The 27,044-nt window shown below is 42.7% G+C and overlaps 1 protein-coding gene across 2 annotated transcripts in view; it reads right to left on the reverse strand.

Annotated features, from left to right (window-relative positions):
• Window positions 1-27,044, reverse strand: part of hivep1 (HIVEP zinc finger 1) — a 70,862-nt gene continuing 43,818 nt past the window's right edge. For both annotated transcript variants that reach the window (XM_074686286.1, XM_074686287.1), the window contains exons 3-9: window positions 13,413-13,466; window positions 4,855-10,640; window positions 4,102-4,235; window positions 3,831-4,006; window positions 3,083-3,184; window positions 1,889-2,409; window positions 1-1,626 (exon numbers count right to left, since the gene is read on the reverse strand). In XM_074686286.1, coding sequence (XP_074542387.1) covers window positions 520-1,626; window positions 1,889-2,409; window positions 3,083-3,184; window positions 3,831-4,006; window positions 4,102-4,235; window positions 4,855-10,640; window positions 13,413-13,466 — 7,880 coding nt within the window. In that variant the 3' untranslated portion in view covers window positions 1-519. The remainder of the gene's footprint in view (window positions 1,627-1,888; window positions 2,410-3,082; window positions 3,185-3,830; window positions 4,007-4,101; window positions 4,236-4,854; window positions 10,641-13,412; window positions 13,467-27,044) is intronic.

The following is a 27,044-nucleotide window of genomic DNA, read 5'->3' on the forward strand; positions in this document are numbered from 1 at the left end:
CATAATGCACATACCTATGGACTTATGAATCAGAATGGGCACTAGATGGATTATAATAAATAGTTGAACACAACATCTGTACACAGAAACATTGCCCCATAATCCATAGAAATGTACATTTACCAGTACAACATTTATAATTCCATAAATTTACGAATGACAAATCCAAAATAAAATTGATATCCTCCATTTTCAGGCCTCTTTTAACTTTTGAAATAAACACAAGCAACTACTGATTCTTTAAGTAATTATGTACAGGTTCCTAAACAAGAAACTTCATAAAGGCACAATTGTCTATACAACATGTACAAAAAAAAAGAAACTGTCTGGAGCTGACAATCAAAGTAAAAATAAAATAATTGGTCATCATTATAATTGTCATATGATTGCACATACAATATGTCAGCATCTGTGCTTTGAGAGGTGATTTGCAGACACAAACCCCTGAAAGTTTTTCAGTCTTACAAAGTGACGAGAATTACAAAAAAGAGAACGAGAAAAACTTTCCACTGGGGGTTTTCAGGTGGCAATGACCAGTCTGTCTTCATCGTCACTGGATACCTCATTATAGTCATCGTTCGCCTTCTGCCAGCTGGTTGTTGGCCGTGGTGTCTGATGTGGAGGATCCTGAGCTGCTTCCTCTGGTGACTCCTTAGCAGCATGTTCTTGGCTCTGAGGAGCTGGTGATGGATGTTTCTGAGGGGATTTATCCCTCTCTCCTCTCTCAGCAGTTTGTGTGAGCTCCACTCCTCTGTTCCCTGCTGCGCTAGCCCTTCCGCCTGAGGTTGGTTCTGGTGAGCTGCTAACCTTTGAAGGGGCGGGTGGTGAGGCAGGCGTGCAGCTCAGAAAAGAACCGAGCCCTTGTTCACTTTGAGATGGCTGTGCTCCAGGAGCTTCAGGGCTACCCTGCTGCTCCGAGGACCCAGGGAGAGGACTCAAGGTGGAGAGGGGGCTGAGAGAAGGAATGATGGCAGGAAGGGCGATGTTGAGTATCTGCAGACCAGGGCCGGTACTGCTTTGGGAAGTTGGATTAGCAGCCAAAACCTGAAGCCCAAGAGTGGCGTTGAGGGTTAGCCCTTGCTGAGGAAGCAGCTGGGTGGATGCCAGGCCTGTGTTGGTAAGCCCCATGAGGTTAAGAGTCTCCAAACCTACTGGCTGAATTGTCTGAGCCTGCAGGCCGGTGACCTGCCCTAAAGGAAAGCAGGGTAACACATTACTGAGAGGTTCTTGGACCACAAGTGGCTGGGTTTGTAAGCCCTCTGGTTGGGGAGGAGTGTTGGGAGCTGGTAAGGGACTTGTGTTTCTGTGGATAACACTCACTGCTGGGATGGTGAGTTGTACGGGACCAGCCTGTATTGGTACAAAGGTGGAGTAAGCTGCCAGGCCAGCAGGCACCAACTGGATCCCCCCAACTGGGACCATGCTGTAAGAGGAGCGAGAAGGCTGCTGGGAGTGCAAGGGTAGGTGGCTGAAGAGGTGGGTCTGCGCCTGTGCACCTAGTGTTTGGGATAAACCCTGTGGGGGTAAGTGCATGTGACCTTGAGGTGCAAAACAGGAGGTCTGAGTCCCCCGATCCACTGGTACCCCTGATTCACCAGTTGTCACAGCAGGGGGGGAGGAGGAGTCCTGTGAAAAGGAGAAAGAAAGAACTCTTTAGTTTTATTTCTTGACATAAATGTGGGACAATTGGTAAAAGCATTCAAAGAATTAAGCAATCCACCAAGCCCATTCAGGATTAACAAGATGCATTCACCTTTTTAAAATGCATTCACAGGAGCTTTGTGGATGTGCCTCGCATGCAGGAGTCTAAGTGAGGGTATGGATAGGAAAGGAGGGAGGCAGGCAGGGAGGGGTGTGTAGTGACACAATGAGAATAGATGGGTCTCACCTGGCCTAGCTTGGAGATCTTGCCTGGCACTGGGGGACTAGGGGGGACCTCAAAGTCAGGGTAGTCGATGGACATCTGCCTGCATGGTGACACTGGGCTCATCATGTGCACCGACTCTGTGTCTGAGGTGCAGGACTCTGATGTGGCAGCGACTGGTGGAGGAGAGTAAGGGAGGGGCATTTGGCTGTAGCAGGATGCAGAGATGGACATCTGCTTGCTCAGGGACACGGGGCTCATCATGGGGACCGACTCTGAGTCTGATGTGTGGGATTCAGGCGCCTGAGATAGGGACACTGAGCTGATTGACATCTGGGCTAGGAGGGCGCTAGGTGGGACTTCAGCCTCTTTGCAGGGGATGTGCTGCGGGCTGGCAGAGACCGAAGGGTTTGTAGACAGGCCAGACTCCGCCTGGCTATCCTCCTCTTCCTCTTCATTGTCGTCGTTCTCCTCATCATCAGGCCCATCGGAGTCATCACCATCGGAGTCTTGACGGTCAGCACTGCTCACCTGACTCCGGTCTCCTGTTGGGGAGAGAGACGTAAGAGGGAAGCCTATTTCTGGCAGAATATGTGAGTCATCAGAGCTGAAATAAATATAGATTGTCCCCTCGGTAGTACTGAACATTCATTCATTAAAAACCCTCTGTTTCCCACACTGAGAGAGTCCACGGCCAAGAATTTCAATGACGTTCAGCATCATTTCACACCCTACACCACCGTGCACCTCTGAGCTGTATCACAGGCAGAGGAGGTAAAACAAACATGCTGTTTGAGATTGGGACCATAGAATGCTTTCAGGCAGCTTCTTACTCTCTCTCTCTCGCTCTCTTTTTTGCTAAACTTAGACGCAGCAATTTCCTCTTTCTAAATGCTGTGCATGCCGCCCACTCAGCTTCCAGTTAACAGAGGAAGAAGCTGCATTTAGAATTTCTAATTAGACCGTGGCAAAGCTATTGATCGACATAGCAACAGATCCCAAGCAGAAACAAATGGGGTTCACATCTCAGGCTGTCAACAAACCTATTTAAAGATTTGCAATCTTGTATGAAACCAACGCAAATAGGTTAAACAAGACCTATGTTTGTTAAGTCACTGCAATAAAAAAATTGAATTTACAAAGAAAATGTTGGTATGAGAAGCTTACAAAGGCACAAAAGATTCTTCTCCATTCTCATCACATGTTAAGGCTGCTCACCTGAGTCCTCTGCATCCTGATCCTCAATGAGTCCTGCAGGAACTCCCATCTCCATGCATTTTTTACTATGGGCCTTAGATTTCATGTGTTTGGTCAGGTTCCCTGTTAGCAGAGAGGCAAAAAAGATTTTTTTTAGTGGGTAGAGGTTGAACAATAGCACAGAAGGAGTTTATGTAAGACAATGCGGTCTTTGGGCAAGCTGTACGTAAAGGGTGAGTAACTGACAAAGACATTTTTAAATGAACGTGGGCTGCTCTGACACCAAGTACTGTTCTGCAGTGTGGTGTGGGTAGGCGAGTTCGATAAAGAATGGTGAATCATACTGTCTTGGTTGAAGACATTGTAAAATAAAAATAATAATAAAAATACATCTTTAATTCTCAATGCAGCTATAGAAGGAAGAAGCTGCAGTTCTCGGCCTCTTGGTATATACACACTGAAATGTAATTTCATGTTTGGCAGCTATAATTATCCGAAAGTCTAGGTCTTTTATATACAATTTTTAATTGTCTTACTTTGATTATGGTGTAAAATTTATAAGAATAAGGTGAATATGCTTAGTCATTTGGAGCCTATAGTAACTTGTGTGTGAGAACAAATATGAGATTCAGAGAAATTAACATCTGGATTCAAGTATTTTATTTTTTTCCGACGTATTTACTTTCTATTGTATGTGTTTTGTATGATGCATGGAAAGAAAAAAAAGTGGAGTAGTGGGTGTAGATTTGAGCAGTCCTGGTTTCCTTACCTTTAGTCTTGAAGGAGAAGTTACAGTGGACACAGTGGTACGGCCGGACATCTGAGTGGGTGCGGATGTGTTTGCGCAGCATGCTGGGCTTCTTGCAGCGGATCCCACATTCCTCACAGATGTATTTACCACGTCCACGTCCACGAACATAAATATACTCCTCATTGGATTTGTATCTGCAGGATTGCAAAGAAAGACAAATATATAAACCAAATCAAATTCTTTTTTAAAAGTTTTTTTAAGCTTGAAAGAAATGAATCTCAAATCTCACCCGCCATCAAATATTTTAACCCGTCTTGGTTCTGTTTTGGATGCCAAGTCCTTGTCTGACTCGTTGCTGGCCGGGGTTTCTGGTGGCACTTTATTTCTGGTTTCAACTGAGACCGACTTCTGAGCTATGGGCACCTTATGAAAGAAAAAAAGAATGACCAAATTAGGAGTGATCACTTAGGGCCTGTATTTTCTGGCAGCTTTTTGGTGCTGGCAGTGGCTCTTTCTTATGTATAACTAACTTCACATGTTAGCATTTTCAGAGCTAAGCATCCTAAGCACAAAAAAATACCTTTAACATTAGCTGCTTTTGTTGCGGCCTTCTCGGGGCTCTCATTTGTCACAGTTGGACATTTGCAACACCACTACACAATCAAAATCATTAAGGGCCAAAACTTCAACTTCTAACTAGGAGGGTGATGAAACTTAAGAGTTTATTACATGCACCCATATTCCTTTTTCTAAAGTTACAATTTCTAGATTCCGTTCCAGTTTTTCTTTTTTGTCTTTTAGAAAACTTGTTTGAATCAAATACAATATAGAGAAAGCCTTCTAACCTAAAACAGAAACTCCCATGGAAAGAAGAAGTCTGCACGTTAACTTTCATAGCCTAGTAACAGTAAGCATTGGTAAGAACTGTAAAATTGCGGTCTTAGCACTGCAAGCAAACAAAAGCCATAAGTGGACAGGCCTGATTTAATTAAAGACAGACTGCAGCAATACGAAGAACTCAAAAGTGAGCATGAGTGCCTACCCTTGGCATCACATCTTTCAGCTTGCTTGAGTAAGACAAGATATCCGACTTGTCACTTGTTCTTATAGCCGAGGTGTAGTGTATTTTCTTGGAGCTCTGTTTGGAGTCAAAAAGGGACATCACCACTTTGGTTGGCAATCCCAGTGGGTTGGGGTTGTTGAGGCTGACTTTCCAGGCAGCATAAGCTGAAGTCTTTAAGTCTGTCTGAGGAACATGAATAGGTTTCCTCTTCATCAAGAAGCACCACGTGAAAGTGGTGGCAGTTTTCAGGCTTGGGAAAGAAAGGCGATGACTGTCTTTTGTGTTGACCACAGACACTGATGTGGTCAGTTTCACTTGACCACTGTGAAAACTGGAGGGTCTAATAGGTGATTTGGCAGGAGACCATCTCTGTTCTTCAACCTTTTCCATGGGCTTCAGAGAATTACCAGCTGGTATAGAAGTAACCTGGCTACACGATGTAGTTTTGGGGCCAGGTGCTACTTCCTCAGGAATGACAGTGCTTGAGTTTTTAAGTCCAGTACTGTCAGGCGACATTGGCTTAACATCATCAGTATCCTCAGACTCTTTTTCTCCATCTGTTTTCACCTGTGGTAGAGGTGGGGCCTCAGTCTCAATTGGACTGTCCACCGGCTCAGTTGTGCAAACTTGCCGAACAAGTGTTAGCTTCCTCTGTCGGGTGACCTCTGACATCTTGCTGTTGAGATAATTCACTGACCTTCCATCAGTTAAGCAAGCGACACCATGCTCATCCTTTGCTCTTTTCTGGTGCTTCTCCATGTATATGTCCAGGCTGTTGGCAGGTGACAGCATTCGTTTGCTTGAAGCAGTGGGTTCCTGCTGTGGGCACAGAGTCACTGATGCTAGTTTTTGTGTGCAATGCAGAGACCCAAGAGAAGGTGCCCGTTCTCCAGAATGGACATGAGAGGCAACTGTTTGCGTCCTGTCCATCTTTGGGATAGGTACAGCTTGAACATGACTGTCTACGCTGTGAGTGGATGAAAGGCTGTCTTTATTGGGGGCAGAGGGAGTAGGATGTATCTGCTCATGAGTTATGAGAATCTGTGGCAATGGTACAGCACCGGCTTGGGTCTGATCAAATAGATCCCTTTGCTGTTCACCTGGCAGAACGCCGGCATGCACCCTAATTTCAGAGGCTTGTTGATTTGGTTGAGCAACATATACATTTTTCAGTACATCTGAAGACTTTGAAATGCTCAAAACTGGATTGGCAATGGGTATGGTCAAAACTGGCAAGGCAATCTGAGTTGCCTGTGTGTTGGCAAATGAAAATGTTTGGCTTGCTTTGAGAGCGGGAGACGTTAGTTGGTACTTGGGCACAAAACTCTGTTTGTCCTCAGAGTCAGCTGGTTTGTTTTGGATAGTCTGGCGGCAAACTAAAATCTGGTTCAGTGGTTTTTGTACCTTTTGGCATATTTGAACCCTTGATGTTTGATGCCAAGGGTGTGGAAGGCCATGGATTTGAGGCTGCAGAGTTGGGCTTCCTAGATTAATGCTTTGCACAACCTGCTCATTCTTTTGCAAAGGTGGCTCCCCAGTCTGTAGAATAAAAGGTTGAGCCATGGTCTGCCTATTGGCGATGTGAATCTGCTGGCATCTAGTCTGAGTTAAAGAGCTAACATTTGCAAGGGCAGGTTTATCTATAGGTAGGACAGTTTTCCGAACAGGTTGCTGACTTTCTGGGCCTATCTTTAATGACATTTGGCGGACTAGTGGCCCTCGCCTCCTTTCAATAAGTGGTACCTGGGGTGCCTGGGAGATTTGTCCACTTTTTGTCTGGGCAACAGGGGACAAAGATCTGCTGGGAGATACATTGCCACAGTCAAAAGACTTGCTACGGTAGTCACATGAAATCTCAACAGATGGCTGAGTACAAGTGATTTGCTCTGATGCCGCCCGTCTCATAATTCCAGGAACACCGAGTGTGTTGAAGGCCGCTGGCAAACACTGAGGATCCTGGACTTTGCTGACACACTCCCCTCTGGAAGGGCTCTCTGACCTAGACGGTTCCTCTCTGTCAAAAGAGGCTGAGACACTCGAACAACGAGAAAGACTACTGTCCCTGCTCAGGCTTCTTGAAAGGGTGGACTCAAAACTAGATTCACCTGAGGAGTGTTCCATTTGGGCTAGGCGAATTCTTTTCTTTTTTGGTGGCAGTTTCTCTGCAGGTAACTTTGACAAGCTCTCACTTCTCTGAGGCCAGCTGAACTGATCTGTGGGCTTATCTGCTGAATCAGCAGTCTGTGCTTCATGTTCTCTGTCAGGTTCCTCTGTGACCAGAATCTCAGGGACTTGGATGTTATTTTGACGAACCAGACGAGAATGATGGACAGGAGTAGAGTTTTCACCAACACCTGCTGCTGTGCCATCACAGCTATGCTCCTTCTGATGTTTTTCAAAGTCAGTACTCTTCTGTTTGGTTATATTATCATGATAGCTGTCAGCTGTGACATTTGATTTTGCATCTGTTTTGAGCTTGTTTATGAGATCCTTCTCCATGCCATCAACGGGTGAGGCCCTGTCAATGGCTTCTGTCTCAAATGAATTAGGTCTGCTGAGAGAGTTGGTGTGCCTAATAACTGAAGTACCACTGCCTTGCCTTTGCAGTTCTCCCTTGGTGGTGGTGGTGCTGATTTGGGTCTCTCGTATAGGAGACAACCTGGAATCGGAAGAATTGAGACTTCTTGCTACAAGTTGAATCTGAGGTAGCTTCGTCTGGTTGTTTTTAGGCTGTATGTCCACTATCACGTTATGCTGAGAGAAAGTCTGATTTGCAAGAACAGATGGTAGTTCAAAACTTACAGAACATGGTGGAATGGTGTCAGTAGGAGATTGATCATCCTCATCTCCAACACTTTTCATTTTTCTCCTCTTTCTTATTGATGTCTGCTGATCAAGAATCCCAGAGCCACCAGCTGTTCGAGGTACTGTGGGCTGCAGTATGTTGATTTGAAAAACATCTTGATCAGTGTCTTTTGCACTAATTGGTTTGTTTTTTGGACCATGAAGCTCAGAGCAATAAAATTTTTTGTGAGTTTCAAAATTTTCCAACTTTCTGTACCGGTTACGACAAGTTTCACACTCATACATCGTACCTTTATTCTGTTGAGGCTTTCTGTTTCTGTCCTGACTGTGTTCAAAAGATCTACTTCTTTGCATCAGCTCTGTGGAGCTGCTTGGGGGACCATGATAGCCCTCATCCATGGAGCGAACAGTATGAAGACCATGCCCCTCACTTGTGGAAGAGTCTTCCACTGCTGCCTGTCTCACTAAGGTACGGGAATGTATTGCCGGATTTGGGGTTGACGGGGCTGAAGAAAACACATCATCATTCAATGGACTAATTTTCTCATCAAAGGACTGACAAATTCGCAAAGGATGAGGAAGGGGAGGAACATTAAGAGGAAGAGCAGAGTGTCCTGGTGTTGTGGGCATTGAGTTACTCCTTGTTATTGGCAAACAATCCATTGGTGGGTATTGGGAAGGTACAGAAAGAAGAAATACTGGCTTTGATTTATCTGTGGGGGTGAATGGGGATTTGGGGATGTCTGAGCTAGAACTTGACCTTCTTCCAATTGGTTTTAGGTCAAACTGAAAAGAGTCTTTGAATATGTACGATTTTGGGGAGTCAATGCTACCTCTCCTTGACAAAGAAGTCCTTCTGGGCTTTACACTATCCAGCTGTTTATTATCGACCACTGCCTCATTGTCAGATATCAACTTTGAAATTCTTTCTTCTAGAGAGAGTGCTTTGGCTTCTAATGGTGGACGCATCTGTCCCTCTGTGGCTTTTGGCTTATGCTCAGCTACTACATGCATTACTGTTCCAACCACAGGGGGGACAATGGGAGGATTGTTCTTGATAACATCAATATCTACTGGCGGAGTTATCTTGACAAACGGACTGGGTGGACTCATTGCTTGGTCAGCACTTTCAGATCGTGAGAAGTACCCAGAATCTGTGCTGCCCAAACTGCGGGGACTAAGTAGACACTTCATTTGTTGCTGTTGAGAAAAGTCTGTTGCTTGTTGCCTCTGAAGCTGAGCATGTCCACTCAACATTGGAGACCTGCACTGTGGGTCTTCGTCTTCACTCACAGTATCCAGTGAGGCATTTGTACCATCCACCTCTTTAAGAGATGACAGGACTGTGATGCTTGATCTCAGGTTGGCTGTCTGGAACTCCCTTTGACGTTGAGCAGCAGCTTGCTCAGGTGCTGTACCTGTAACTCTTGGGCTGTCAGCCCTCATAGGAGAGACATTAACTGGGTATACAACAACTTTTGGTAGTGCAGCTGTCACTTTGGGCTCATGAGCCCTCTGTCCAGGGGTTAGTTTGTTTGAATCAAACACAGCTGATGAGTCAGTCTCCCCATGGCTTGCATGGGCTGTACCTGCACTCGGTAAACTATTTTCAGACAAAGCTGCCATACTGCTCTGGGATGAGTCAGGGTCCAAATCTGCAGTGCTACCCTCCTCATCACTTTCCCCGCTCTCCTCTGCCTCCGAATGTGTGCCAAGGGCTTTGTCAGATTCTTGAGATAGCGACCCACTTCCAGATTCAGATCGTGCAATTAGACCCAGTTTTATAGCGTGAGCATGTGACTTCTTGTGCTTGTACAAATTGCTCTTTGTTTTGAAAGAAAAGCCACAGGTCACACAAGGGTATGGTCTTTCTCCTGTGTGAGACCTTATGTGTTTAAGCAGCACACTGGGTTTTGCACAAGCTCGACTGCAGTATTCACAAATATACTTTCCTGGCTTCTTGGGCTTTTGGTCTTTGTAGACCTGCTCAGCGCCAAAGTTCACTACAGAGGTCATCTGTATTTGGTTGCTTCCAGGTGTCACTGGAACCTGAATGGTGCTTGGAACACTTGCTGAGAGGGACTGGCATGTGTGCACAACTGGTGGTTGGCTTTGTGGCAAAGCGTTGGAGCCTGAAGGAACGGGTGCATGAGTTATGGTGGATGGTCCAGTTGCAAAGCTCATGTGCAAGCTAGCTTTTTCGGATGCAACGGGCATAAAATGAGGTGAAGCAAGCTGAGAGGGCTGCACAGAGGTACCCTGTGTTGATGTCTGTACATTTCCTTGTAGTGGTGCTGCAAAGCCAAATAAGTTGCCTTGTTTGTCAATATAATAATTCTGCATGTGTGGAGGTTGGGTCCGGAGACCTACATTAACAGCTGGCATTGTTATTTCCCCACTAGACTGAGCTTCCAGAGTTGATGCTGGTTTTCCGATGATATGCAAAGAGTTTTTCCTCTCAGCCAGTGTACTAAAGTCAGGCTCCATGGCTTTAAGTAGAACATCAAGTGGAGCACTGCTGTGGTAAGGGTCTCCCTCCAAGCTGGAGCTCTTGCTGTCTTTAAGCTGAGGCTCTGCAGCTGTTATCAAAGAGCCCTCCCCACTAACAGTGGGATCAAGCGATGGTGATCCAGAAAACGTCTCCTCCTGCTTCAGCTTTTCAGTGTTAGTGGAAGGTGACCCCTTGCAAGGGGATGTTGCAACCGGCTGGACATATTGTGGGTCTCCTTTCCCACCAGGTGATGGAGCAGGGTTGTGGGCAGGACTGTTGGGAGAAGAGCAGGGGTTGGGTGTTGTTTCCCTGGATGGTGCTCTGTGGGGTACAGCTTCAGATGTCTTGGACTGTAGAGGCTTTTTTACTGGGGATTTTGGAATTTTCTCCAGACGATTCTCAGCAACAATCTTTTTTCTCTTCAAGCCTTTTATGTTCTCTGCATTTCTTCTTTCCCCTTCAGATGCCCCTGAGGAGACACACATACACACACAAAAAAATGTTGGTTTAGTCAAAATAGTGGGGATTCAGTATTATTTTTTCAAACCTTTTTTAATACTATCATTTGAGCAATGTAAAAAAAAAAGGTCAAATCCAGTTATTGTGTAACTTTCCAGCACTGGTTGTTGAGTATGTCAAAACTTAGAGGGTGAAAGAATAAAGATATTTTCACTTTTTATTGTTTTAATTAAAGAAGAGCCGATTATGTGGGATGTGCCCATGAAAAAAATGCTAAGTTTCTTCCAAACGTCAAACAGGCCATTCTTCCATTGACTCTTATTATGCAGGTTGGATGACTGAAGTCCAAAGAAACAAGACTTATTTAAAATTTAACAATTTATTCGTTTCACAAATAGGAGCCTCAGTATCCGGTGGAAGAATCATGCACAGCCACAGCAACCTGGCACCTCCTCCTCATATTTATTAAATGCTAAGTTTAATTCAAAGTGTAAAGTTACTGCGCAGCCTAATCACCTTTTCTCAAGAACCGTAGAGGGTAAAATGAAAACAATATTTCTTCCAATTGACACTAAAAAGTTTTGTTTGTTTAACCAGAGTCTTATGCGTTCAGTGAGTTAATTGTGAAAGCTACATTATGTTGAATATTCAAAAATATTGTTTTTCAGATCAGAACTACATACTCATTTCTAAGGCCAGAAAGATTAACACTTACATAATCTTAAACCATAATTCATAGCGCAATAAATTTGCATAACTGATAAACAACAGTTTGTTATATAAACTTAGTTTATTACTCAGTAACTGTTTCAGTATTGTGAAACCTTTATTGTGTATTTAATCCGTTTTACTGACAACCTCTCTCGCTGAAACCAAACAGAGATTCATCCTATAATTTAGTCACATCTCCCTTACTTCTATTATCATCTGTGTGACTAACACCAAAGAGGCCCACGCTTCATTACATAAAGTAATGATCATCTTTCCCTTTCTTGTTTTCAGTATCGGCTCATAAAGGATGGGCTGATCAGCAAATGTAAGACACAGGTCAATGAAAAGAAATTGCATTCCAGTTCTGGATCAAAGCTCTTTCTAAAAGACACACCCATACCATTGTGTCCTATATTTGTTGAGTTGGCTCTGCTGTAGTGATTCAGCTAAGTGTTTTTAAGGGCATGTTTCACAAGGTTACCAGTGCCCTGTCACAGTTTCCTGGCTTATGTAGGTATTTCCCAAGATGAGGTCAGGGTTCCTTCAAGGACTCGGGGGTAATTAGATCGAGAAGTGCGTCGTCTTTTTAAAAGTTAATCCATTCACAGAACAAACATGCAAGAATATTTAAAGCAACATTAAACTCTGGGTTTTGTCTTAAGCTTATTCTAAATAACTTTATGATGAAAAAAAACATGGGGTGCTGATTTGGCCTTAGTGTCAAACTTTGTGTCTCATGTACACAGGCCCATGTTTGATTCTGACCTCCACTCTCTCTTTCAGTTTCCTACTCTGTCCACTGCCCTGTCCTCTAAGTGAAGGCATTAAAACCCTGAAATAAACACAAGAAAAAACATAATTGTATAAACTGCAGTGGAAAGACATGGAAAAGGATTAGTTCTTCCAACCCACGATACTTAAACAAGTGTGCCAAGGAGATTCCATGACTTCACCAAAGCTGGTCGGTCGTAAAAAATAAAAATAACAACCTTCTAATAAAAAATTGCCCTATCTGTTTTGGGAGTATAAAAAAGCTGTGTAATTCATCACTGGGCAAAAAAACAAACATAAACTGTATTTGCTTCAGTTCTGAAGCAGAAGGAAGACTGAGTGAAAGAGTGTGACAGAGCTGCAGGAAGAGTCAGTGCCTTTAAGAGACTGTTCTGAGGAGATTAACCTTTGACTGACCGGCACAACAAGACGTCAGAACCTGCTGTACTGTGAGAGGGAGATTGAGATATTCTTAAGTGTACTCATTCTATTTAGCGTCTACACCCATTCTGGAGTACAGTAGATGATTCAGCCAATGCCTGCGAGTCCAGCAAGTAAGCTGGGTGTTTTTAGAACGACAATGTTGCAGTGATGAGTAAGCTCAGTTTAAACAAAGAGCGTGAAGATGCTGCGGCTAAGGGAGCAAACTGGCTTCTGTGTTTGAGCGTAGTTGCATAAGAAGCCTTTTCACTAAAGAACAAAAGAAATGTCCTACAAAAGCGTACTATGTCATTACAGTAGCTTTTTCTTTAACATATGCTGTTACATAAAACCAGATATTTAAATTGTGGTAAAATTCAAACAGCCTTGAAAATTTTCTTTAAATCATAATTTTAAAAAATGGTTAAGAAAAAAAAATTAAGTTTTTTTCAAACTAAAATTACTCAGCAATGGCAGAAATATAACTTTTATACATCACAAGAACTTTTAATGAATTAGAAACATGCTACAAAAGTTTTAAATGTTACACACCAGCTTAATTGATCATTGTCACAAAGAGTCATCAAATATCAACTTCACTTTCACATTAAAACATTTTTTTTAAGATACTGCAAAGTAAAAAATATCCAAGTTTGATAAAAGTCCAACTAAATTCTGTAAAGTGCAGATTTAATGTTGAATATTTTCTACATCCTTGAGCAAAAGATTTTTTTTTCATTTTATCACAAGTGAATAGCATTCCTTTTTTGCGCCTGTTTTATTCTTTTTGGACTGTCAGGTAGTGAATAAGAAAAGAGCTTTCTATAAAAAATTCATCAAAGTATTTCTTTCATCAAACCCCTGATAAAGTCTCTCTTACCTTTCTGTGAGCCTTTAGGGTCTTTAAGCTCCTTCTGTGCTTCTTCGATTTTATCTGCAAGACAAGAACACAAAGTATCGTCAGCACGCAGAGCGGCGTTGCACAGAGGCACACAGACTGTTGCTCCACGCTGAAGCCAGTGCAGAATAATGATACTGGGGATGCTTCCCACACGGCTGCAGCAGGATGAAGGTCTTTCAAATGAAAAACAGATATTCTTCCATAGCTGAGAGAGAGCACACTATTCCATTATGGAAACTCCTTTAATCACGGAGGGGGCAAGCCTGAGTGCACACACAGTAACACAAGCACACAGGCTTAAAGACGTAACAGCATGTGAGTGTGTGTGTGTTCAGGTTAAAGTTTGCAAACAAGTCAATGTGGTGGGTTCACTCTCATTATCACAGAGTGGGCACCAACCCACGGCAGAATTTGCATATTTAAATAGTGTTTACACCCCTCAGGGAGGGGAAATTAATTTGGCTTCAGTTGTCTATACGTCTGTCATTACCCACAGTCCCACAGGTGAAGAACCTGTTCCTGTATGAAACCATATGGGTGTGTGGGAGGTGGAGAAGGAAGAATTGTTATTAATTATATACGCTAGCTTAATGTGGCATGACTGTGTTATAAAAGGAAGGATGGTGGAGGTAGAGAAGAATCATTTTAAAGTTTAACCAAGTAGATAAAAAAACATGTTAGAGTTCAGTTTGTTTTTCTCAAAGGAAAATTGATGCACAATTTTTTTTTCCTCCTGACTTTTCCATTACATGAAACATATTCTAATATATTCTGCCAATGTGCTCCAATACAGCTTTGTTTACTTTTTAAAGCTACTGTGAGGAGTTTTTAGCCCTTAACCAACACACTGACAATGATACTTGTGCCTCTAGATGACGTGCTAAAGCAAACCTTACCATCAGTGATGAAACAATGTACTCCTATGGAGCTGTTTAAGATGTTTAAAACTACTATTGGAGGGTAGGTGTCAGACAAATTTACTGACAAGCTACACAGCCACTGAGATGTCCAGTAAGGGTTTCTATGTTTGCAAGCACATCTAACACATGTACAGGACAAAACCAGCAAAGACAGATGGTACCAACAGGGGGTGCCAAAGTCATCACAAACCAGAAGTTCCTCACTGGAGCTTTAAAGTGATACTCCGGGATGGAACAAGTTGGGTCCTATCACAAGGTTTAGGGCAGAAATTACCCCTACAGCTGTGTTTTTGTGCAGCAGAAGCCCAGAGCGCTCGCACCAAACACCCCCTCCCTGCTAGTCAGCCAGTATCCTCTGCATTCAGACGGGGCCAATTTTACTTGACCAAAAACACAAATTAACGGACTCCCACCAAAAAAATCTGATATGGGTCTGCATTCACGCTTTATTTAGAGAATTTTCAGCGTGTTACTTCCACACAAAAACACAGCTAAATAAGGCTCTAGTTCTCGTCATGTTGTTAAACGGCGCTACCTCCGCTGCAGAGCCACAGCTGGCTACGAGGCGCTCGCCACTCAGTGTATCAGTCTGCGCACGCGGCGTGCCAGATATAAACAAACGTAGGTAGTCTGCCAGGACGAAGAGACACGATGAGAACGGTGTTTTTGTGTGATAGTAATGCGCTGAAAATTCTCTAAATAAAGCGTTAATGCAGACTGATATCAGATTTTTTCGGTGGGAGTCCATTTATTTGTGTTTTTGGTCAAGTAAAATATGGCCCCATCTGAGTGCAGAGGAAACCGGCAGAGGAACAGGGAGGGGGTGTTTGGTGCATGCGCCCTGGGCTTCTGCTGCACAAAAACACAGCTGTAGGGGTAATTTCTGCCCTAAACCTTGTGATAGGACCCAACTTGTTCCATCCTGGAGTATCACTTTAAGTAATTGCAGTTAAACCCAAACGTGCAAACTCAGAAGCTGAAACAATGAGTCTCTTTGCAGCACACTCACATAAGCATGATTCTTTCTCTCATGACCAAGTAGATTGAAAAATAACCCCTCTGAGGAACTGTGCCCTGAACATGACATTAAAGTGCAATAAGACTCCTCGAGGACCAGCGGTTACGATTCTGTCCTAGATTGCACAAACGTTAATGGAGGGTGAAAAGGGATGTTCTTCTGCGGTTCCCAAAATCACAGAACGATGCCGGGAATAACCAGAGGAGGGGGACGGCCCATTGAAGAGGTCAGTAGATTATGTCATACTGTGTGTGTGTGTGTGTGTTACTGCAGGCACACCCTTCTCCATCTCTCTCTCCCTCTGTTTCTGTGTATATCCCCGGCACACGCCACAGATTACATAATGTGTCCCCACCCCTGTGCTGCCGTGAAGCAAAACAAAGGCACCCTGCCAGCAGAAACACAGCAACCAAGGCTCATGAGGAGCGGGCACGGTGTTTGTTTGTGTGTGTGTGTTTCTGACAGAAAGGTAGACAGAGAGGTGTGCTTGTGTGTCTGGTCTATTTACATAAATATGAGCATGTGAACGCCCTCGCCCTCCTACAAAAGAATCAGGTAGGTTGTGTTTTCCTGGCATTGCTGCGGTATTTCTCCAAACAGAGAGGATGCCGAAGCTTCCCTCATGGCAACCACGGCTCAACCTCACAGCTTCCTCCTGCACAGCACTGCTCTTGTGCACCAATTTGAGATATTAAGAGCTTCTTTTGTGGTCAGAGAAGATGTTTGCGAGCATATGCTTCAGCGTTTGCACAGCATGCTACATATGTCTCATATTAGACCGCACTGGAAAACCGAAGCATAAGTGATTACTGCCCAACAAAAATCTTATTAGTGGTTCTGTACGGTCGTGTAAGCTGCTATAGATCAGATTGCACTTCTTACATAACAAGCCACAAACAAGACCCCTCATGCTGAGCGACACCCATGATGAAGTAAAGCTCCGAAGCACGGAAAAGAAGAGGAAACGCCAGCACAAATGAGTGGAAAAGGACAAGGCAGCATTACTCCAGAATAAGAAGAAAGAATTCCAGCCTCAGTGCCCGAGTCATTAAGACAGCAGGGAATGATTATAAGCTGCTTCATATTTCCCTCATTACAGCTGCTGGGGTTTCTGAGGTGGTCCCATCAACTGAAATCTGTGTAATCGTCCTGTAACCACGAGAAAACAATAACAAGAATGTACACAAATGTGATGAAAACCAGAGCACATAATGGAACACGACCACAAAAATTAGAGGGCAGGGAGGAAGAGAAAACACAGTTTGAGGGCTGTAAACACAACCAAACTATTTACAAGTGTGGTCTTAAACAACACAGGGAAAAATTACATAATTTGCTGAACTCCTACTGAATAATGCTTTACTGTAAGACAAGTCACACTGTGATTCACTTAGCCAGACTTAAAGCTCCTTCTGACCAATAAATGACAGAAAAAAATTACAGGGCTCGCTGAAACACTCGCCTGAGGGGCTTTGTATGCACAAGCAGGCTTTATTGTAAGTAAAAAGCATCTGAAGTATTGCACGTCTTTAATAATTTACAAGAATATGAGTCAGTACGCTCCGCTGATGTAACTTAAACATGTGGTTGAGATATTGCCTCTTACAGACATTGATCAGCAGCTGTTTAGTATGACAGGCAGTAAGAATAAGATGTACTATTTGTCATCCTCTCCTCTGTTATCTCGTAGACCTCCCTGTTAGCTTTTATCTTAACTGCACTTCTACAAACGCCGCTCCTGGATCTGACAAAAAGGATGAAAGTCAGGCTCGGTTCCAGGTTCCCCCTCAGCCTCAACGTGTCGGACTCGTGATCTTTGATCCGTGCAACGTGATATCCGAGGATAGGTGCGGATCGGGCCGGGAGGGGCCGGAGTGGGCGGGTGCATGACAATTAGCCAGAAGTTTGTGGGGGAGGGAGCGAGTCTTTCTCTCTTTGCTGTCATGACAACCACAAATCTCCGATGCTACCCTCCTCTCATCGGTGCATCTTTCAGCTCCTCTCTCTGCTCTGTCGAGGATCAGTTGGGAATGTGATTATTTGCGCCCACAGGGACCAAAGTGACGTCAGCGCAGAGGAAACGTGCGTGCTGAAAAAGATTTATAAGCTATCAGTGGTATCCAGAGGGGACTCAGCAGGAGGGGAAGCCCATCTCAACTCTATTAAGGTGTCTGACAGATAATTATTGGTTAAGATGTGGCTGCAGAGATGAACATGCTTAAATCTTCTTTATAGTCTCTGGAAAAGGACCTGAAAAGCTTGAAAAGTATGTATGATCATTCAAAACTTAGAGGGGTAAGCCTGCATTCTCACACACCACATTGCAAGGTCCAGAGAAAATGTTAATTTCTTCATTAAGTCTTTTATTGACAAAGTTATTTGAAACAAGCATCTTAACTTGCTACTTTTCAAATCCAATGACCAGTTACGTTACGCAACACTATAAATATAACATGCAGTACACACATAATGGTCGATAAACATTCAGCATTATTCCTCCCTCCTTGACATAATGGACACAACTTTATTTGTGAGTTGTAGTCTCTGTAGAAGGCAAAACATTTTGTATCTTCATGAAGCATTAAACCAAACAACAGACTCCCAGGAAGCTAGCTGCCAGAGATCACCAGTGACCCAGCTGCATCCAACGTTGACTTAGGAAATCCAAGGAGGTGCAAAAACATGCTAGTGCAGTTTTAGGTCATCCAAAGATTTCTTCAGCCTTACAGCTTAAAGTGATACTCTGGGATGGAACAAGTTGGGTCCTATCACAAGGTTTAGGGCAGAAATTACCCCTACAGCAGTGTTTTTGTGCAGCAGAAGCCCTGGGCGCTCGCACCAGACACCCCCCTCCCTGCTCCTCTGCCGGTTTCCTCTGCACTCAGACGGGGCCATTTTTTACTTGACCAAAAACAGACTCCGACCAAAAAAAATCTGATGTCGGTCTGCATTCATGCTTTATTTAGAGAATTTTCAGCACGTTACTTTCACACAAAAACACTGCTAAATAAGGCTCTAGTTCTCATTGTGTCTCTTCGTCCTGGCAGACTACCTGTGTTTGTCTATATCTGGCACACTGCGCGCGGACTGATACACTAAGCGGCGAGCGTCGCGTAGCCAGCAGTGGCTCTGCAGCGGAGGTAGTGCCGTTTTACGACACGATGAGAACTAGAGCCTTATTTAGCAGTGTTTTTGTGTGAAAGTAACGCGCTGAAAATTCTCTGAATAAAGTATGAATACAGACCGATATCAGATTTTTTCGGTGGGAGTCCGTTTATTTGCGTTGTTGGTCAAGTAAAATATGGCCCCGTCTGAGTGCAGAGGAGACCGGCAGAGGAGCAGGGAGGAGGTGTTTGGTGCGTGCGCCCTGGGCTTCTGCTGCCCTGTACCTTGTGATAGGACCCAACTTGTTTCATCCCGGAGTATCACTTTAAATGCGCATTGTTTCTGTGGAGTAAAGAGTAAGAAGCTCTCAATGTTGGGGTTTTATAAAAGTCTTCCATTTGGTTTAAAAAGGGAAGCCTGAACAATATCGCCCAGCTCCCGGTTCCTGGACTCACCCTGAGAGCATCCTCTTCCTGTGTACCAACAAACACCCACCAAGCTAAACACCCCCTCCTCCTATCACTGCCAGCCTGAGACAGATTCATGTTTTGCTCGACAGCCTGCCCTGCTGGGCCTCAACATGCCAAACAGCGGCCGTCAAACAACATAGTGGCAGCTTTTCATGGCGCCCATATGCACGGCGCTCAGATGGCCTGACGGCCTGGTGCTTCTTTTCCCCTGCCAGTGTAAAACATATATGTCCAACAGGGGGGACTGACAGGTTGTTTTGATAAAGCAGCATCTGTGGGGGTTGAGGTGTCATCAGTTTGCGCGACAGTCCACCAGTGAACCAGAAACAAGCCTGAACAATGCCAGCAGAGGACAGTGTGTGGGCAGATGGGCGTCTAACAGCGATGATGATACAAATCACTTAACAGGGAGTGGGTTTTGCTGTTTTTAATGTGTTTGGACAGATAGCTTTGTGAACGGTCGAGGTTGAACTCATTTGCTTGTTAGAGTGGAGCTGTGATGGTTGATGTAACAGAGAGAAATGTGAAGCGAGGAGCAACCAGGAGGACTGGGTTTGATGTTTGGACGATAGCAGGTTGGTTTGGAGGCGCATGGCGAAAGCAAAGCAAAGACAACGCTGCATTGAAAGAGAAAAGAGACAAGGAGGAGAGATGCCTCAGCAGGCTGAAGAAGATGACGAGATGGGAGTCGGCAGCTGCCCCCTTCCTCCCTGTCACTGCGGGGGGGAGGGATGGAGATTATGTAACTCGAGCACCTCCACCAGCTTGCTGTACACACCCGACTGCTTGCTAACACACACTCACATCAAACACACCCTCGCACTGGCTGATGTATTCTTCGAACAATGACTAACAAGGGCATTTTTCAGTAAACAAAACAGACAACAGCAGACGGAAAACTAAAGTGGATAAATCAATTGTTAAAAGTAATTTTGCGAGCTACATCAGAGCTAATCCCTTTGTTCCAGCTGCGAATCTGAGAGTTGCTTTTCTTTGTCTTTTATGGGAGAAGATGGGAAATCTCTGAGATTCAGACGGTCACATTCACAAGGCTGCGAACTGCTGGGATTTTGTAAATTCATACAGACCAAACAAAAAAATAATCAAAATCAATTCCTCCTGGACATTTTTGATCGGTGGATTTAGAGAATTAATAAGTTCCCATGCAGAAATACAGCACTTGTTTGCCTTCAACAACAAGAAATATCTTGTTTGTTTTTTTACTTCCAGCTAATAATAAAAGAAGAGAAACAATCTGAGTGTCATATGAGGACCTGAAAACTTGTGACAGGATGTTTTTTTTTTACCCCAGTGAAGCGTTTAACGACAAATTATTCAGCATATTGATCAGTGGTAAAAATAAGCATGAAACAAGGTCACAGACAAGACAGTTTCCAGCATCAGATCATAAAACAGAACTGAAAACAACTCAAGAGCTGAAAGAATTGGTTTACTCATCAGTTACATAAATTATGGAAACTTATCAGAAGCTTTTTTAGAGTTAAACTGTTATGAAACATTTCTAAAGCTAAAAAAAGGCGGAGATGACAGTGAAATGACTGATGGGACCCTGTGAAGAGTTTTTTCTTTTTGCATTTTTCTAACATCTTATGGCGTAAAAGCAATTCCAATTTGGTGGTCTGAAATCTGAAGAAACAAGCATTGTTTCAACAAAGACACAATGCTTTTTTCTTTCAACTTCAATCAACAAATCTGCCAAACAAGAGCCAATAGCCGAATAAGTTGTTTGGCATTGGCGGAGAAGATTTGTTTTTTTTTTTTTTTTATCAACGCATCCCATAAACTCCGCTTTATGTTCCTTACACATGTGGTACCATTTAAAGGTAAATAAACAAGCTTTACAACAGTATAAGAAGCATTGTTACAACAAAGAACCAATCTAGCAAACATTTCACTCATTTTATTGGATTTTCCGTACCATAACAAACAGTAAAAACAGCCTTGTTCCTAAATTTAAAACTGCGTCACTCTCATAAAAATTCCACATGACAGTAACTATTAATAAACACCCCATCAAAACAGCAGCTGGCCAAAGCATGAGCTCTGCAGAACTCCCAATCCGTCATTTTTAAGGGAAGTCTGTTGGTCTGATCTCAGCTCTTTCCTCGTATCTTGCAGAGCATTTCTGCAGCCCTCAGCAGCTGACCCCAGCAATAAGTGACCATAAAGGCTTCTGTCAGCATCTGACACATTCTTTATCTTCTCGGACACACCCGGACAAAGAGTCTCCCGACGGCCTCCAGGGAGATGAGCCGGTCTGGAAGCAGAGCCGAGGCTCACAAAGAGGACGAGTGTTACGGGAAGAGCGGCGTAGTAATGGCAGACAGGCGATGATGCAGAGCAGAGGAATCCCCCCGACATACCGAGAGTGTCCCATTACCCTGCAGTCCATCATCATCATCATCAGCTGGCCTGAAGGAGGGAGTGCAGTGACTCTCCTCGCCTGCTCTTTCTCGTGTTTGTCTGACTGAGAGCTGAAGTGAGTCGCTCTATCAAATCTAATCATCAGAGAAGGACGAAGACAAAATGATGGAAAGATAGAAGATGGAGACGGGGAGTGTTGTAGAATTAGAGAGAACAAGCTGGGAGGTCAACAATAATGTTCATGTAATAGTTTACATTTTATCCTCCACATGAAAAACTAATTTATCCAGGAGTCTGGCCAGCAAAAACAAACGCTAACAATCACTTGTCCCGAGCAGTAACATAACAGTAGTATTTGAGTTATTTTACTCTCACAATAAAATGCTCAATGAGTCCTTGACATTCTTCAAATTTAAAGACAAAACTGAATATTTCAATGCTTTTTGTTCTCCCTACATTAACCAGGTAACATAACTGCTGAGGCCAGGATTAGATAACCTCACTATGATGGCAACAACAGGAGTACTTAATAGAAATGAGGGGCATTTCAAACATGTTCCTAAGGGTTTTATTTTTTAGTGTTTTTTTGCTTTTTCTTCCATATCAATTTTAATCTGTTTCTGCTGGAAGAAAAAGCAAAACAAACCTTGGATACTGAAAAAATAGCATTTTGAAATAACTTTTTTTCACACTGACAATCTCATTTTTGATTATGATTTTGTCCAGGAAAGTATATAAAAGATCACTAACAAGGTCCCCACCGGGTGGGGAAGGGAATTGATAAAATTTTGTCAATACCAACACCCTTATCGGTTCTGCTTATCGATCTGATTCTTTATCGATTCCCTTATCAATTCATGTTGTGAATTTTCTTGGTACAAAAAGTAGCTTTACAGGTTTTCTGTGTCAACAACATTTAATTGAGTTTATACTGTGAGTGAATATAATGTAATTGGTCCCTGAGTCTGGATATTTCTGAGCATAATTAAACAGAAACAGGTAAAAATTGCACACAATGTGGCGTTGATGTACTGTGTTGTTATATATTAATAATTCAAGTAGGCCATCTAGTGTCTCAAAGTGGTTATAGCAATGGTTTAAGTTGTTTGGATGCTTTCCGTAGTTATGAAGTCAGCCATGAGCCTTTCATTAGCCTGTTAGCTTTTGACATTTGAAATTCTCAGTATTTTTTATAAAGAGTTGATGTGATATGTTTCTGTGGTGAAAGTTAAAATTTTATTCTAAAGCTAAAGTTATACTGAGAGAGAGTAATGCACATTTCTTTATGAAGTCAGTTCTTCAGCAAAACTTCAAGCTGAAAATCCTGAATCAGAGTTTTCTTGGGAAATGTTATCTAACTGCTAAGCTAACATAGCTGCAGCAGACTAGTCGACACCGGCACCATGTAAAGAATTGATAAGGGAATCGTTACGCACAAAGGCTAACGCTATCGATGGATTGAAACATTTCTTATCGATTCTCAACAGGAACCAGTTTTCGATTCCCATCCCTACCATCAGGTTTTTAAACTTAAAGCAGGACGAAATATGTTTCATTTAGAAAAGAGGTGCAACCAGTGGAAGAACTGCTGTTAGTGGAAACAGGCCTATGTGTTTTTTAAGGCAGTAATTAACTTTTCCCCCCTATTAGTTTATCTACGAATTATTGTTTTCAAATGAAGACAAATGTTGAAATAATTACCGACATTGTTTTAGTACCTGCGTTGTTTCTGACTTAAGGTTGAAACTAAGTTGTCACACTGTCATGTTATTGATAAGCAGCAAGGAATAAACTGTCAACCATTGTGTTCTTCGCAGATGTTAAATTTGATGCGATTGTGATCAGATTTTTTTCTTACCCGAGTCAAACAAAATGACTTTTTTTATCAGCTTTTGATCAGACAACATCTTATAAACCATTTGAAAATAACATTCAGTCTGCAACAAGCAGAGCAGGCAGCAGGGTTTGGTGTATCTCAAAATCTTTCAGCATTAAAAACAAATCATTGGAGCTTCTCTCTGCAGACCGAGGATCAGCCGCTGACTGCTAAACATCAAGGTGGAGGGAGGGAGGGACGGAGGCAGCAGTCAGGGCTGTTTACTCTCCATCGGGAGAGAGTGAAGAACAGGCAGGTACGAGCCCAAAAGTAAAGAATTTACTACAGCTTTAGGCCAGGCTCCTTGACGTGACTGCAGAAGAATGAAGCAATGTACAGAATCACAAGCTCACGAAATGAGCATCACGAGCATGAAGTCATCTGAGCTATCTGAGACATTTTCTGGAGTATTAATCACACTAATTACAGGACGTGTTTGGAGGCAAAGCTATCCCTCCATTCTCATAATAATTCGTGACGAGGCTGCAAACACCGAGTCAACCAATGACATATTGATCACACGCTCCCTCCCTCACACTCACACACACACACACACAAACAGAGACAAAGACAGTGGTTCGGTGCAGTTTCTGTACAGTACTGCTGCTGCCCCCGCAGGAAACTGTAGGTGGAAGAAGCAGCAGACTGGAGGCCACTGATTATTGGGACTGCGTGGGCACCCTTGTGAAAAATTGATATAACGAGAGAAATCCGCTGGGTGGGTAGAAGAGTGTGTGTGTTAGTGTGTGTGTAGGGGGTTTAATGGTGCAGGCGGGAAGATGAATATGAATATTACCTCTTGTATCTTTTTCACACCACGCACACTTACCCCCACCCCAACACCACCACCAACCGAACCCAACGAAGAAAAGAAATCTGCCTTTACCAAAATAGACAAAACAGAGCCAGACTGCAAACACAATACTGAAACACAGAGCCAAGAAACACAGAATGATTATTTTATTTCCAACAGCAACAAATCATAAGAGGTGCAAAGCCTCGAAAGCCTGTTTCCAGCGGATGTAGTAGAATTACCCTTTTTCTCACCTAATCAGCTAATCTTTAACCCCGGTAATTACAACCTTTGAGGCCACAGATTGACTTTCTGAGATCTTTGCTGGGATATTAAAGCAGAGAAAAGAGGCACAGGAGTCTGCCGTACTCAGGATGGATTTAGCGTCTCCAGCCTTTTAGGAATAATTCAAACCCAAATTGGGACAAAAATCACTCCGGGGTAGAGATGAAACTGCGAGGAAATGCTCACATTTGTGTTACCGATTACACCAGGATAAATATTTGCAGATGACATCCAATATTTGCAGATCATCCCTTTTATCTTAAAAGGTGCTTTTTGCCTTCAGGTCAGCGCTGCTCTGTTCGTGTTTCATCAGATTTTTACTCTCTCGAAGCTGTGGCCTTGGAGTACAAAGTGTTCTTAAGATGATTTGTTTTTACAAATTAGAGCTTCTGGATTTGTGTTGCTGATATTTATATTATTAAAAAACAACAACAGAGAGAGCCGAGGGTGACTACTGAAATTGGTGCATGTCTTCCCGCCTACAGTGACAAGCGTTCCCTGAGGTTAAACTGCTCAGTCTTAATATACAAACCGACTATGACTGATTGTGAAAGGTCACAAACACACTCACAGGTCTGAACAGGTTGCACTACACAGATTTAGTAAAACATCTAGAGGAAAAAGTTACAGAGAGTTTTTCCCCTGAGTCCAAGGCGACCTTTTTGTGCTTGTTTTGTCTGACTGAGAGTTTGAAACCCAAAGATACTCGGGTCACAGCGACACAAAGCAGAGAAAAGAAGTGAATCCACGCCAGATGTGGGGAAAGTAGTAAAATCTTTCACATTTAATGCTAACTTGAAATGTTGGTCTGAAAATTCTTATTTTGTCAGACTACGATTGACTCGTGTGCGTAAGAAGCACTTCACTGCAACTTTTACAAATGGCAAGATTTCAGAAAAGATTTCATGTAGTGGAGTGAAAATGTGAGGGTACCAAAAAACAACGACACAACATGATACGATTTGCTTGATTGCCCCCTTAATAAATGAGTCTTGGGCTCAAGCTACACACATTAAAGAGGGCAAAAAGACACTCACTGAACTACAAATGATCTGAATCATCACTTCATGTACTAATCCTCAGAGTCAAAATGAAACAAGAGAACAGGATGTTCATAATTTAGCTCAGCGTTTAATTCTGTTTCAGATGAAGCTGTCACTGTGTACAGTTGAGGGCTTGCTGATTAATTTCAAACACCCACGTCTTCCTTTGTGGACGTGAAAGTGGAACCAACACAAGCTGCACATCAAACTTCAGTCATTCAGCGTGTCACGTTCCCAACAGCTCCAGAAGCTAACATACAGATAACAGGGCTCAACAACCAATCAACGTAGCCTAGTAACTGTCAATGTTTGTAGTACACATTGAACAGTGAGACCGTTTATGAGCTAGCTAAAAAGTGGTTTGTATCAGTTTGATTAGCAGCTAGGCACAGGCTAGCAGGTATGCAACTCTCAGCTTTAAGATAAGTTAGCAAATTTTCCAAAGTTGTCTACAGAAACCTTAGAAATGAATTATGTTGCACTCTGAGAAATCATGATAATAAGTTTTCACTTTGTGTTTTTACAAGCCAAACAGTGGAAATGAGAACTTTTGAAAAAAAAGAAATGACCGTCTAAAAAAAAAATTAAAACTGCAGTTACTTTGCAACTGGAAAAATAAAATGTCCAACTAAGACTATAGGCTGTGAGAACAGATAAACAACACAGTAGCTCCTTAAAAACAAACCAAAACATTAAAGCTGCACCTGCTGATTGGCTGCAGTACAAGTCCTAAAACCCACCTTCTGTATGTGAAGGGATGAGATAGGGTCAAACCCGAAAAGCAAAACACTCGCTAAATAAATATCTCCTTTAATGCAGATTTACATGCAAGTGTTAATTTTATGAGGAAGTTTATTTTTAATTACTTATTTGATACAAAAAAGAGTCAATGAGGTAATGATTGACCACATCTGATTAACCTGATTCCTACAGTGTTCACTACCATGTGTTATTAGGTAAACATGAAAAGACTGGATATTGATACTGATCTTTCTGATCCACTTCGCACAGATTCTGGCTCCAAAAACATCACCAGAGCATCATGTCAGCTCCCATTGAGGAGGAGTTTTGGCTTCACTTTTAAAGAAATACATTCAAAGTAGGGATGCACGATGTTATCAGCACAACATCGGTATCGGCTGATAGAAGCTTAAAATCACGTTTATCGGTATCGGCAGATATGAAAATTTCTGCCTATAGGCACAGCCGATAAGGTGCTATTCAATTAGGATTATTATTATTTTCCATCTGAAAAATAAGCTCCTTAAATAAAATGTAGCACTTCATTTATTTGCACTGCAGAGCTTTGTGTCCGTCACCAGGTTGTTACAGTAGCTCTAAAATAATAAAGTGAAATTATTTTTCTGTATTTCAATACTGAGTTGAGTTTGTCTTGAGTTTGAAAAAATAATACATTTTTTATTCATGGTAAAATGAAATGTTTTTTGTCCTGTTTTATGTGTGTTTCTTAAACAAATAAGACCGTCACAATAAGAGTAACATATAAATTCCAGTACAGGATAGACCTAGCTTTCTTTACAGTAAAAAAAACAAACTTATCGGCCAAAAGGGGTTTCGATATATCGGCATATCAGATATCGGCAAAAATCCAATATCATGCATCCCTAATTCAAAGAGCTGGACTTGCACATTAATGTGATATCAGAGCAGTCAGGAGTTCCTTTAGAAAACCAATAGAGCTGAAGCAAAAGCAGA

This window comes from Halichoeres trimaculatus, unplaced genomic scaffold (genome assembly GCF_033239565.1).
Source record: "Halichoeres trimaculatus isolate MK-OKI-2021-1 unplaced genomic scaffold, fHalTri1.1 fHalTri1_scaffold_14, whole genome shotgun sequence".
In the NCBI taxonomy this organism is placed as follows: domain Eukaryota; kingdom Metazoa; phylum Chordata; class Actinopteri; order Labriformes; family Labridae; genus Halichoeres; species Halichoeres trimaculatus.